The 14,950-nt window shown below is 41.1% G+C and overlaps 1 protein-coding gene across 7 annotated transcripts in view; it reads right to left on the bottom strand.

Moving 5' to 3' along the window:
- Positions 1-980: 980 nt before the first annotated feature.
- Positions 981-14,950, bottom strand: part of ppp6r3 (protein phosphatase 6, regulatory subunit 3) — a 153,673-nt gene continuing 139,703 nt past the window's right edge. For all 7 annotated transcript variants that reach the window (XM_068046414.1, XM_068046415.1, XM_068046409.1 and 4 more), the window contains one exon: positions 981-3,513. In XM_068046414.1, coding sequence (XP_067902515.1) covers positions 3,462-3,513 — 52 coding nt within the window. In that variant the 3' untranslated portion in view covers positions 981-3,461. The remainder of the gene's footprint in view (positions 3,514-14,950) is intronic.

Genomic DNA, 14,950 nt, shown 5'->3' with positions numbered 1-14,950 from the left:
ACTCCCTGAGGGCCTCCAATGTAATTGATTTCAACTTCAACCACTGTTGGTTGTCCCCATTTCCTCTCCAAAATCTTGCACACCCATTCTGTGAAATCTTATTCTGAAACTTGGCAGGCAACAAACATTCAGGATTCTTGGTTATAGCTGCAACGGTCCCAGTCTATTCCCCAAACTATGGAACCTTCTGTTATAACTGTGCTTCTGCACTTCACTTACCCACTTAGCAATCACTTCTTCCTCAGTTTTAGTTCATAGTTTTGTTGTTGTCCTTCTGAGTCAGATTTGTCACATATTCAGTACTGAATATCTATGTCAAATCACACTCAAGGGAGCCCTGCACTACCTATTATCTCTTCTTACTCCGATGATTACTAACTCTGTACTGTCAGATGACCCATCTCCTGAAATGTACACATCAAAAACCCCTCAGCCTCCCAATGCTATGGAGTGTCACCAGTTGCTCCTTAAGCTCAGAAACTTTGCTCAAACCCAAGCAGAGATGCTAAATGTGGTCATCCCAGGACCTCTTACAATCACAAGTTGCAGCTGTCCTCTGATGCTGTACTAAACTGTTTCCCAACTGAGCGATTTGACCCATCAAATTTAACTTTAGGCCCACTCCCTCAAAGGCTAAACTTGCATTGAAGCTAAACTCTACACTCATCCACTTTTACACTTGAATGGTCTCTCATTGCTCAAGACTAATTTGTCACCATTAAGCTTAACATGTACTGTTTTAACAGTAATTGTCACATTAAATTGCCAAACTTAAAAAAATCTGTATCACACCACTTATGTAACCAATTACATTATCAGCTCAAAACAGTAGGACCTGAACTTACTCCAAAGTACAGAGATTTATAAAGACAATTACACTGGAACTTCCTGCTGATAATGTCAGGTCTGTCTATGAAAACCAAACCTGACCAGATCCTTTGAACAACCAAATGCAATCCATTTTTAAGTAAAGCAATTCAAAGCAACTTGTAAGCAACCCTTTTTATTTAGCAACCCAACATTTTAATCAAACCATTACACATCTTTTAAAAGGGGGACACCTTATTAAAGATTGTCTTAGTTCACTTTATGCATGATTAGTTAAAAAATTTGTTTAACAAAGACAGGATTGCAACTACTTTTTTGAATAAATTTCAAATAGTAAGCTCATGAATGGTGTTGGCAAGCCAATTATGGGCGAGTTTCTTTCCGTATATCCAAGCATTGAGGAAGTATTTGGCAATAATTTGCACCATTGGACAGATGACTAATAATTATTGGGCCACCATGCTCATATAACTTAAACAATTCACTTTTGTACAACTTAAGCAATTCACTTTATTGCAAACTTGAACTAATGGCATATTAATTTTAACAAGGTATATTTACATTGTTTACTGGATGTACATCTGAAATAGGACAAATGAAAAATGTATCATACAACCAAAATAATCTGACAGCAAGAACCCAATACTTTTTACATTTTGTATTTGCTTGTGAGAGTGGTTAATGTCTATCCTATTGCAGTATTAAAAAATGTTGCTATGTTTTCATGCAACTAAACACACAAACATTGCAAATGAAGATTGTCAAGACAGATTATTTTTATTTGGCAGCCACAGCCAAATAACACCACTATTCCCAATGTTTTGGTTTGGAAATGTTTCCTCCCCTCCCATCTTTTAGAATACTTTAAAAAAAATGTATACTATAAACCTACCAGTTTTAGTTGATTGCAACTGATAGGGATATCTCCCATTCATCATTCCAGCCTTCAAGTATCTGTGATCAGCTATTTCAGAAGTTTAAGTGGTGAATCAAGCATTGACAGCTGAATTGAACTGCCCCAAAGCAATTAGGAAGATCACAGAAAATTGCATTGCTTGGTTTGACTTTTTAAAAAAAAATACATAGGTGTAGAACTCTAAACCCAAATTGTCATTTTTTTAAACCAGTGATGAAGTTGACAAAAAAAATTCCATTGACTTAGAATGTATTAAGGTGCTTGGAAGGTCCAACAATATAGTTACTGTAGATGCTGCAAAGAACAGGCCACACAAACAGATGAGTGCACATCTCATTTTACTTTCCTGGAACAGACACTATTTTCTAATGTGAAAGGATTCTTCCACAACTTCATCATGCATTACCATCATCTCTCTTCTGACTTAAACTAGTACCATAGGCACTTTGTCAAATGACACTTTTTCAAAACTGCCTTAGCTTAACCCAATACTAGCTGCCACTTTCATTAACAGTACAGTCAGGTCCCAATGAATAAGGGTCAACCTGTCATAACACTTCAAATCCCTGAATTTAAAAGTTGGAGTTAACCTCTTTAATTATCATACTTTATCAAAGTGGGGCTCTTCTCCACTCCTTCGAAGTTTATGCCACACAGAGCCACTTTTAGACAACTAATGTTACATTAAGTGCTCAGTTATCAGTTCACCCTGATTAAGTTCTATTGCCCTGGCAAATGAAATAAAGGGGTTATATTAAAAACAAATCAGTTAGTTGGTTCAATAGAAGTCTTAAAAATAGTAAAATTAAGATAGTTTAAATCATTCAGGCAATGCACTGATGTAGACCTTTAGCAAAGAGAAACACACAAGCCACATGCAATTCAAGGCTAATCTTCAGTGTTCTTCACCTTTGATTTGAACAATTTCTTGGTCTGAAAATGTAAAATACAGAGGGATGAACAAGCTTATGGCTGTTCAGTGACATACCAAATGACCAACTAGTCTTCAGTAACAAATATGTTTAAACTCCCTATCAAAGAGCTTGCAATACTAATGTTCTAGAATTCAAGAAATGTTTACAAATAAAACCTGAAGCAAAGAGCCACTATTGAACATTTACAATTAGAATTTTCTCTAGCAATTGGTTTAATATAGGCAACTCGATCAAAATAACACTTTTACATTTGCATTTCACTTCTACAATTTACTCTGCCCACTTGGAAGAAACACTGAAAGTTAAAATTTTATACAAGATGAAAAAAGTATGAAAATTTCTAAACACTTTGGTCACACTGTGTTCCAATTGGTATACTTCAATTATATACGTTAGGTTTAAGTATACACATTTTTATAAAATACTCTACTCTTATAACCATTTACCTATGGCAACAATACTAATTATCACGCGAGTGGCAAGATATTTAATAGACTGATCATCCTGTTTATAAGAACATGTATTTGATACAAATGCACGCAAGAGTTCTTTGTATCTGCCAACATGTAATACCCTCATTTATACATTTCATTCAAACTCTTCTTTGCACATCCATCTTTAAAAAAAATCTGATAAGAATATTGCTGGTCCTGATCCCATGTGAATTTAGTGCAGCAGTGACTGGCTTTGACAGGCCTATGTCCAGTGCCTCCAGTGAACCCCACTGATACCCCTGGATAGTAGCTGCTCAGGCTGGAGTAGACAACAGCAGACAGAATTAATCATGCAGGTCCATTAACTGAAACTTCAGGTGATGGGACTTGTTGAGTTGCTCTAAAAAAACAGAAAAAGATAGGATGAACTTTGATATCCATGAGCAAAAATGCAGTCAAATCTCTGTTCAACCATTACAAACAAACATATCTCGTTAGAGCAAAGGAAAAAGCAATTTCATACACTCAGCAGTGTCATTCATACAATAAATTAGCTTTTTTCTTACCCCACACTATGCACACAGAGGGATACAAGGACTATTCATAAACTTAAAACAGCCAAGCAGGAATTATATGGTTTTAAATTATGCAAGAGATTATTAAATTTCCCAGGTACCATTAGCTTCTCAACTACAGGTTTTGGAGTTTGTCTCAGAAGCATTAGCATTAATTTGAATTCACTTACCTCAATGAGAATTAGTTTGCTCAGTTCTTGCCTACACTGTTGGGTGGAATGGAAGTACATTATTGGGCCTTTTGATTTGCATAAAATCTTTGGTACAGAAACAGGTCATTTCCCTCCTTCCACCCAATGACCTCTTCCCACTCACCCCCATCCTGTATCCATCTGTGCTCTTCCCCCTCATATGTAGCCGACCTCTCCATAAATGCATCAATGCTAGCTGCTTCAGCCACTCCAAGTGGCAGTGTGTTTCACTCTGCAAAGACATTACTTCTAAAATCTCTATTCCATCTCTTATAACCATAGAAAAGTTACAGCACAGAAAGAGGCCATTCAACCCATCGTGTCTGTACTGGCTGAAAAAACTAGCTGCCCAATCTAATCCCACCTTCCAGCACCAGGTCCAGGTACCTTTTAATTGAGTTGAGGGCTTCTGCTTCCACCACCGATCCAGGCAGTGCATTCCAGACACTCACTACACTCTGGGTGAAAATGTTTTTCCCATGTCTCCTCTGATCCTTCGACCAATCACCTTATATCTGTGCCCCCTGGTAATTGACCTCTCTGCTAGGGAGAACAGGTCCTTCCTGCCTACACTATCTAGGCCCCTCTCAATTTTGTACACCTCAATTAAGTCACCCCTCAGCCTCCTCTGTTCTAAGGAAAACAACCCCAGCCTATCCAATCTTTCCTCATAGCAGTAATTTTGCTCTCCTGGCAACATCCTTGTAAATCTCCTCTGTACCCTCTCTAGTGAAATTACATCCTTTCTGCAATGAGGTGACCAGAACTGCACACAGTACTCAAATTGAGGCCTAACTAATGTTTAAAATAGTTCCAACATAGCCTCCCTACTCTTATGTTCTATGCCTCGGTTAATAAAGGAAAGGATTCCATATGCCTTCTTAACCACCTTATCAACCTGCCCTGCGACCTTCGGGGATCTGTGGACAAGGTCCCTCGTTTCCTGTACACCTCTCATTCATTTACTTTGTATTCCTTTGCCTTGTTTGACCTCCCTAATGCATCATTTTACAGGGTTAAATTTCATTTGCCACTTTTCTGCCCACCTGACCAGTCCACTGATATCTTCCTGAAGGTTACAGCTATCCTCCTCGCCATCAACCACACGGCCAATTTTTGTGTTGTCTACAAACTTTCTTGATCATTCCCCTAAATTTACATCCAAAACGTTAATATGTACGACAAAAAGCAGGGGACCTACTGAGCCCTGTGGAGCCCCACTGGAAACAGCCTTCTAGTTGCAAAAACACCCGTCAACAATTACCCTTTGTCTCCTCCACTGAGCCAATTTTGTATCCAGCTTGCTACATTCCCCTGGATCCCATGGGCTATTTATTTATTGTACCCGCCAACCCCCAGACTGAATTCCATATGCCACCTTCCTGCCCACCTGACCAGTCCATTGATATCTTCCTGCAGTCGACAACTTCCCTCCTTACTATCAACCACACAGCCAATTTTTGTATCATCTGCAAACTTCTTAACCATGCCCCCGACATTAAAGTCAATTTGAGGCAATTAGTATAGATGCATTTAAGGGGAAGCTAGATAAATTCATGAGGGAAAAAGGAATAGAACGATATGTTGATATAGTGAGATAAAGTAAGGTGGGAGGAGGTTCATGTGGAGTATAAATACAGACATTGACCTGTTGGGCCAAATGGCCAGTTTCTGTGCTGTAAAATTCAACATAATGTACTAAATGCAGAGATAGTGGCAGTCTCCAAGCCTTTAATATACTCTTGACAAAAATTCATAATAAAAAAAATCAAGTGTGAAATCATACTTTTGACTCTTCGCTCGTAAGTAACAAACTTGCTTCATCCCATGTAACCTCAATTAATTTTTCATCCATCAGTTCGCATTCATCCAATTTAACTGCTCAGTCAAAAAGTGAATTAAATATGCAAAATATTATTTGAAGACAATCTTTCATATATAAAGCACATCATGCTACATTGGGAAAAGGTGGCAATCAGTTCCAGAACCCAGCTGTGCAATATACGCATTTTTAAATTTAAACTTGATATCTGCCATCATCAGCTGCAGAAAATCAGGATCTCTGAAGCAAAGGGTAAAGGCACAGATAGCCATGGAAACATAGCCATGTACACATCCCACAGTATAGACATGAAGGCTGCCTTTAAGACACCAGAGATGAGAGGTTGGCAGATCAAAAAAAAACAGCAGAAGGTGTTAGTTTAGGCAGGCTTGGAGGGCCGAATGGCCTGTTCCTGTGCTGTACTGTCCTTTGTTCATACAACCTCAAAATAAGAAATCTCGAGCCTTCCCCCAAACAACCATAAACAAAGTCAAAGAATGTGAATTAGAAAAGTTACTGCTAGACTGGATGGTAGTGACAGAAAAAAAGAGTAACTAGCACTAAAAGTTCAATAGCATATACCACAGAAATTAATCTTTTGTGGGTGCAAATTCAGTTCAACCTGAAAGCTTAAATTTATGAAAACAGTGTACACATCCAAAAAGTAGACCAAACACCACATCCAGCCATCAGATGAAGGCATCCAAAAAGGAGCATGGGAAGTGTGGATGGGATCACAAATGAAACTCCAATTAATGCTGACAGGCTTAACAGATGGCCCACTGATGAACACTATCCATGTTGGTGGTAACTGGCCATTAATGTAATAGCTTCATCGTGGTGCTCAAGAACACAAGAACCATATGGGCCCTTGAACCTGCTCCCCCATTCAATACAATCATGGCTGATCTTCTGAAGGCACTGGATACTGGGCAGCACCGCAGCCACACAGCTCCAGCGACCCGGGTTCAATTCCGGGTACTGCCTGTGCGGAGTTTGCAAGTTCTCCATGTCTGCGTGGGTTTCCGCCGGGTGCTCTGGTTTCCTCCCACAGCCAAAGACCTGCAGGTTGATAGGTAAATTGGCCATTGTAAATTGCCCCTAGTGTAGGTAGGTGGTAGGAGAATGGTGGGGATGTGGTAGAGAATATGGGCTTAATGTAGGATTACTATAAATAGGTGGTTGTTGGTTGGCACAGACTCGGTGGGCTGAAGGGCCTGTTTCAGCGCTGTATCTCTAAATAAAAAAGGCAATGGGCCCTGACAACATCCCAGCTGCAATACTGAAGACATGTGCTTCAGAACTAGCTGCGACCTCAACCAAGCTGTTCCAGTGCAGCTACAACAAAAGCATCTACCTGACAATGTGGAAAATTGTCCAGGTTTGTCCTGTCCACAAAAAGGACAAATGCAATCTGGGCAATTACTGTCATATCTACTCTCGATCATCAGTAAAATGATGACGATGTCGTCAGCATCAAGCAGCACTTACTCAGCAACAACCCACTCACCATTATTCAAGAAGGGTAGTAGGGATAAACCAGGTAATTACAGACCAGTGAGTCTAACATCAGTGGTAGGGAAACTATTGGAAAAAATTCTGAGGGACAGGATTAATCTCCACATGGCGAGGCAGGGATTAATCAAGGATAGTCAGCATAGCTTCGTCATGGGGAGATCATATCTAACAAATTTGACTGAATTTTTCGAGGAGGTGACTAGGTGTGTAGATGAGGATAAAGCAGGTGATGTCGTCTACATGGACTTCAGTAAGGCTTTTGATAAGGTCCCGCATGGGAGATTGTTCAAAAAGGTAAGAGCCCATGGGATCCAGGGCAATTTGGATCCAAAATTGTCTTAGTGGCAGAAGGCAGAGGGTGATGGTCGAGGGTTGATTTTGCGATTGGAAGCCTGTGACCAGGGGTGTACCGCTGGGATCAGTGCTGGGACCCTTGCTGCTTGTAGTATACATTAATGATTTAAAAGTGAATGCAAGAGGTATGATCAGTAAGTTCGCAGATGACACGAAACTTGGTGTCGTAAACAGTGAGGAGGATAGCCTTAGATTACAGGACGACATAGATGGGCTGGTAAGATGGGCAGAGCGCAGTGGCAAATGGCACTTAATCCTGAGAAGTGTGAGATGCAGCATTCTGGGAGGACTAACAAGGCAAGAGAATATACAATGGATGGTAGGACCCTAGGAAGTACAGAGGGTCAGAGGGACCTTGGTGTACATGTCCAAAGATCACTGAAGGCAGCAGGACAGGTAGATAAGGTGGTTAGGAAGGCATTTGGGATACTTGCCTTTATTAGCAGAGGCATAGAATATAAAAACAGGGAGGTTATGATGGAGCTGTATAAAATGCTAGTTAGGCTACAGCTGGAGTACTGTGTACAGTTCTGGTTGCCACACTATAGGAAGGATGTGATTGCACTGGAGATTCACCAGGATGTTGCCTGGGCTGGAGCATTTCAGCTAAGAGGGGAGACTGGATAGGCTAGAGTGGTTTTCCTTAGAGCAGAGAAGGCTGAGGGGGGACCTGATTGAGGTACACAAAATTATGAGGGGCGTAGATAGGGTAGATAGGAAGAAATGTTTTCCCGTAGTGGAGGTGTCACTAACTAGGGGGCATAGATTTAAGGAAAGGGCAGGAAGTTTAGAGGGGATTTGAGGAAAACAATTTTCACCCAGAGTGGTTGGAATCTGGAACATACTACCTGAAGGGGTGGCAGAGGCAGGAACCCTCACAGCGTTTAAGAAGTATTTAGATGAGCACTTCAAATGCTATTGCATACAAGGCTACGGGCCAAGTGCTGGAAAATTGGATTAGAATAGATAGGCTTGATGGCCGGCACGGACACAGCGGGCCGAAGGTCCTGTTTCTGTGCTGTATAACTCTATGACCGATATTCAGTTTCTGTTTTGCCAGGGGCACTCAGCTCCAGACCTCATTACAGCCATTGGGGCAAACATGGTCTAAACAGTTGAATTGCAGAGGTGAGGTGAGGTGAGACTGACTACCCTGGTCATCAAGGCAGCATTTGACTGAGTGTGGCATCAAGGAGACCCAGCAAAACTGAAGTCAACAGGAATTAGTGGAAAACTCTCCACTGGTTGGAGTCACAGGAGGCGAATCAGTGGCGCAGTGGTTAGCACCGCAGCCTCACAGCTCCAGCGACCCGGTTTCAATTCTGGGTACTGCCTGTGTGGAGTTTGCAAGTTCTCCCTGTGTCTGCGTGGGTTTCCTCCGGGTGCTCCGGTTTCCTCCCACATGCCAAAGACTTGCAGGTTGATAGGTTAATTGGCCATTATAAATTGCCCCTAGTATAGGTAGGTGGTAGGGAAATATGGGGACGGGTGGGGATGTGGTAGGAATATGGGATTAGTGTAGGATTAGTATAAATGGGTGGTTGATGGTCAGCACAGACTCGGTGGGCCGAAGGGCCTGTTTCAGTGCTGTATCTCTAAACTAAACTAATGTCAGCACCAAGACATTACAGCAGGAGTTCCTCAGGACAACATTCAAGTCCCAACCATCTTCAGCTGCTTCATCAATGACTTTCCCTCCAATGTAAGGTCAGAAATGGGGATGTTTGCTGATGATTGCAGTGTTCAGTACCATTCGCAGCTCCTCAGATAGTGAAGCTATCTGTGCCCAAACGCAGCAAGACCTGGACAACATTCGGGCTTGGGCTGGTAAGTGGCAAGTAACATTCGTGCCACACAGGTGCCAGGCAATGACCATCTCCAACAAGAGAGAATTTAACCATCTCCCCTTGACATTCAACAGCATCATCATCATTAAATCCCCCACCAACATCCTGGGGGTTACCACAGAGTAGAAACTGAACTGGACCAGCCATATAAATACCGTGGCTACAAGAGCCAGTCAGAGGCTGGGAATTCTGTGGCAACTAACTCACCTCCTTACTGCCCAAATCTTGTTCACCATACACAAGGCACAAGTCAGGAGTGTGATGGAATACTCTCCACTTGCCTGAACGAGTGCAACTCCAAAAACGCTGAAGAAGCTCGACACTATCAAAGAACAAAGCAGCCCACTTGAAGGGCACTCCCTTCATCACCTTAAACATTCACCCTTCCTCCACCACTGATACACAGTGGCAGCAGTGTGTACCATCTACAAGATGCATTGCAACAACTCGCCAAAGCTCCTTCGACAGAACCTTCCAAACCTGAGGCCTTTACCACCTAGAAGAGCAAGGGCAGCAGACACATAAGAACACCATCCCCTCCAAGTCACTCACTATCTTGACTTGGAACTATAATGCCAATCCTTCACTATTGCTGGGTTAAAATCCTGGAACTCCCTCCTGAACAGCACTGTGGGTATACCTACACCACATGGACTGCAGTGGTTCAAGAAGGCAGCTCACCACCACCTTCTCAAGGGCAATTAGGGATGGGCAATAAATGCTGGCCTTGCTAGCGACACCTATATTCCAAGCGCGAATAAAAGGACACTCCACTTACCTACCATTCCCCTTGCCCCTTGAATTCATAGAGATCAAAAATCAATCCACCACCACCTTGAATGTTCACAAACCTCTGGGGTTCAGATTTCCAAAGATTCACAATCCTCAGTGAAGAAATTTCTCTTCATCTCATTCCTAAATGATCAACCCCTTATTTTGATACTGTGCCCCCTTGTTCTAGATTCCCCAGCCAGGGGAAATAACCTCGAAGCATCTATACTGGCAAGCCCCTGCTGAATTTTGTATGGTTCAATGAGATCACCTCTCAATGGCAATCATCAAACACATTTATCTCTATTTGTGCCACTAGTTCATCTACCTTGTTACAAATAGTTCATGCATTCAGACAAAGACCCTTTAATTTTACTTTTTAACATTATTCTTCACATGGACCTTATTCACTGATGCACTATAGCCATTAATTTCTCTATCTCTTCCTGTCCCACTCTGCTGGACTTCACCCAAATCGCTACGCTGCTCTATTGCCTCAACTTTTCTCTTTAGATTTCTAAATCTCCCACCACCTGACCCCAAACCACCCCACCCCCTGCCACTGATGTGCATATGCTGCTAAGTTGAAACCAGTCATGTTTAAATAGTGTTCAGGGACTAGATTTTGTGCAAGAGAGACAGCAAATGCTGAAAACACACAGCAGATCAAGCAGCAGCTGTGGAGAGAGAAAGTCAACATTTCAGGTCGATGACCTATCAAAATCTGATTAAAATTAATGTTTCAGGTTGATGACCTTCCATCAGATTTTACAGAAAGCTCATCCAACATACGAATTAGGAGGCGGCCACTCGGCCCTTCGAGCCTGCTCCGCCATTCAATAGGTTCATGGCTGAACTGATTACTCCACATTTCCACCTACCCCCAATAACCTTGCACCCCCTTGCTCATCAGGAATCTATCTAACTCTGTCATAAAAATATTAAAAGACTCTGCTTCCACTGCCTTTTGAGGAAGAGAATTCCAAAACGGCCCCCAGAGAAAAAACTTCTCATCTCTATCTTAAATTGGCGACACCTTATTTTTAAACAGTGATCCTTAGTTCTAGATGCTCCCATTAGGGGAAAACATCCTTTCCACCCTGTCAACACCGCTCAGAATCTTATATGTTTCAATCAGGTCGCCTCTTACTCTTCTAAATCCCAGCAGATACAAGCCTAGCCTGTCCAACTTTTCCTCATAGGACAGCCCGCCCATTCCAGGTATTAGTCTACTAAGCCTTCTCTGTACTGCCTCCAAAGCATTTACATCCTTCCTCAAATAAGGAGACCAGTACTGTACACAGTACTCCAGATGTGGTCTCACCAATGCCCCGTATAGCTGAAGCATAACCTCCCTACTTTTGTATTCAATTCCCCTCACGATAAACGGTAACATTCTACTAGCTTTCCTAATTACGTGTTGTACCTGCATACTAACCTTTTGCGATTCATGCACTAGGACATCCAGATCCCTCTGCATCTCAGAGCTCTGCAATCTCTCACCATTTAAATATTCCTTTTTATTCTTCCTGCCAAAGTGGACAATTTCCCACATTATACTCCATTTGCCAGGTCTTTGCCCACTCACTTAACCTATCTATATCCCTCTGTGACCTTATGTCCTCTTCACAAGTTACTTTCCTACCTATTTTTGGGTCATCAGCAAATTTAGCAACCATACCATCGGTCCCTTCATCTAAATAATTTATATCAATTGTAAAAAGTTGAAGCCCCAGCACAGATCCCTATGACACACCCCTCGTAACATCTTGCCGACCAGAAAATGACCCATTTATGCCTACTCTGTTTCCTGTTAGCTAACCAATCTTCTATCCATGCCAATATGTTACCCCCTACACCATGAGCTTTTATTTTCTGCAATAACCTTGATGTGGCACCTTATCAAATGCCTTCTGGAAATCTAAGTACAATACATCAACTGGTTCCGCTTTATCCACAGCACATGTAACTCCCTCAAAGAACTCCAATAAATTGGTTAAACGTGATTTCCCTTTCACAAAATCATGTTAACTCTGCCTGATTACCTTGAATTTTTCTAAATGCCCTGCTATAACATCTTTAATAATAGCTAACATTTTCCCTAAGACAGATGTTAAGCTAACTGGCCTGTCATTTCCTGCTTTCAGTCTCCCTCCCTTTTTGAATAAAAGGAGGGACATTCACTATTTTCCAATCTAACGGAATCTTCCCTGAATCTTGGGAATTTTGGAAAATTGAAACTAATGCATCAACGATCTCACTAGCCACTTCTTTTAACCTAGGATGAAGTCCATCAGGACCCAGGGATTTGTCAGCTCGCAACTCCAACAATTTGTTCAGGACCACTCTATGGTGATTGTAATTTTCTTGAGTTCCTCCCTCCCATTTCCTGACTTACAGTTAATACTGGGATGTTACTTGCATCCTCAATAGTGAAGACTGATGCAAAATATCTGTTCAATTCATCTGCCATCGCATTATTATCCATTAATTCCCGAGACTCACTTTTCATAGGACCAACGCTCACTTTGTTAACTTTTCTTTTTAAAATATCTATAGAAACTCTTGCTCTGTCTTTTTTTTCTAGCTAGCTTTCTCTCGTACTCTAATTTTACCTTTCTCATCAATCTTTGTGTCATTCTTTGCGGTTTTTTATATCCTTTCCAATCTTCTGACCTGCCTCCCATCTTTGTGCAATTATAGGCTTTTTCTTTAAGTTTGATACAATCTTTAACTGTTTTAGTTAACCACAGATGGCAGGTCCCATCCTTGGAGTTATTCTTCCTCATTGAAATGTATCTATTCTGTGTATTCTGAAATATCCCCTTAAATGTCTGCCACTGCATCTCTATTAACCTATCCCTTAAACTGATTTGCCAGTTCACTTTAGCTAGCTCTGCTTTCATACCCTCATAATTGCCCTATTTAAGTTTAAAATGCTAGTCTTGGACCCACTCTGCTCTCCTTCGAACTGAATGTAAAATTCAATCGACCTGAAACATTAACTTTCTCTCTCCACAGCTGCTGTCTGACCCCAGTGTTTCCAGCATTTTCTGTTTTTATTTCAGATTTTCATCAGCTGCAGTATTTTGCTTCTAGTTTTGTGTAACTGCAAAGCATCTGTCTTGCTTTGCCACTCAGTGTAAATGCTCAATTTTCAGCAGTGTATTATTCATATAAAATGAAAATGTGCAATTGTGCTGTACGTAAACAAAACTAGTGTCCTTAATCCAGTAGGTTGCCTACATGGTTCTTGTACTAACAAACTGGTGCCAGAGTGATAGGAATGCTGTGAGCTGAATATCCACATTCAGAATTTTCCAGAATGAGTGGAACACCAGGGCCTATTCCAAGCTATCGTGGGCCAGAATCACATTTTCTGCTCAGGAATTTGGTTGGCTACCTTGTTCTGGAATAAGCAACAAAAACTTGTATCTATCTTCATTTTCTCTGGTGTCATGCAGCTGATATAAACCCATGCAGTACTGAAATGTATTTGCAGTTGCACAAACAACATACATGGGCATCTTGTATAAGGGCATATACTTGGTTTACCCTCAAATGTAATCTTGGGCTGAATAATTCAATATAATTTGTTATGCGATTTAAACATTCAGAAAATAGGGAAATTTTTCTATACCACAGGAAAAATTAGGCAACCTGCTTATGTCAGTGTCAGCTGAACTGCACGTGTCACTCTAGACTAGTGAGTGAGCAAGAATTCAATAGCTTCCGACACCAAAAAAAACCCCCAAAACTTACTATGGCATTCACTTGCAGTTCTGCAATATAAATAATGGGCTCAGAATGTGCCTACCAGTTTAATTCTTTTGTACATTATGTGCTACATAGAACAATTTTCTTGACAATTGGGGATAAAAGGAGCAGTGGTAGCCCAAGAACACTGCAGGAATTTAAAAAAAAGCAGTGGCAGCCCGTGAACACAGCGGGGATAAATCACTAAGTGGCATTATAGCATGAGGGGACTGTACTGGCAAACTTTTAATTTAATCAACTACAAAATACTAAACCAATTAATTAGTATAAAAACTAAAGCCAATTTGAAAATTTATCATATAGTGTTAAATTGATTCATTAGATCTAGAGGGATAAAGTTTAAATTGAAGGGATAGTAAAATTAAGGAATTCTGATTCTTCAGTAAATTAAAAGCTGACGTATACAGATCATAAGAGTTAAATATAAACATTTAAGTTAACCTCCCTATAAAATAAAGTGACAAGGAGCAATCAAGAGTAAAAATTTTGAAATGGGGGAGGGCCAATTTCAATGGGATGAGAACAGATCTAGCTCAGGTAAATTAGAATCAAAGATCAGCAAGCAAAACTGTAACTGAACAATAGGCTGCCTTTAAAGAGTAGATGGTTGAGGTATAATTGAGGTACATTCCCAGGAGGGAGAAAGGTAGGGCAACCAAAGCCAGAGCTCCCCGGATGACGAAAGAGAGCGTGCAAAACAAAGCAGAAAAAGGATGCGTATGCCAGATATCAGGTTGATAATACAAGTGAGAACCAGACTCAATATAGAATGGTCAGAGAGGACGTGAACCAAGAAATATGAGAATCCAAGAGAGTATGAGAGGAGACTGGCAGCTAACTTAAAAGGGAATCAAGTCTTCTACAGGCATACAAGTAATAAAAGGAGGCGTGGGTGGATTAGGGACCAAAAAGGGGATTCATGCCTGGAGGCAGAGGTACTAAATGAGTACTTTGCATCTGTCTTTACCAACGAAGATGCTGC

The sequence above is a fragment of the Heterodontus francisci genome, chromosome 14 (genome assembly GCF_036365525.1).
Source record: "Heterodontus francisci isolate sHetFra1 chromosome 14, sHetFra1.hap1, whole genome shotgun sequence".
NCBI lineage: Eukaryota > Metazoa > Chordata > Chondrichthyes > Heterodontiformes > Heterodontidae > Heterodontus > Heterodontus francisci.
This window is presented reverse-complemented; position numbering and strand designations above follow the sequence as displayed.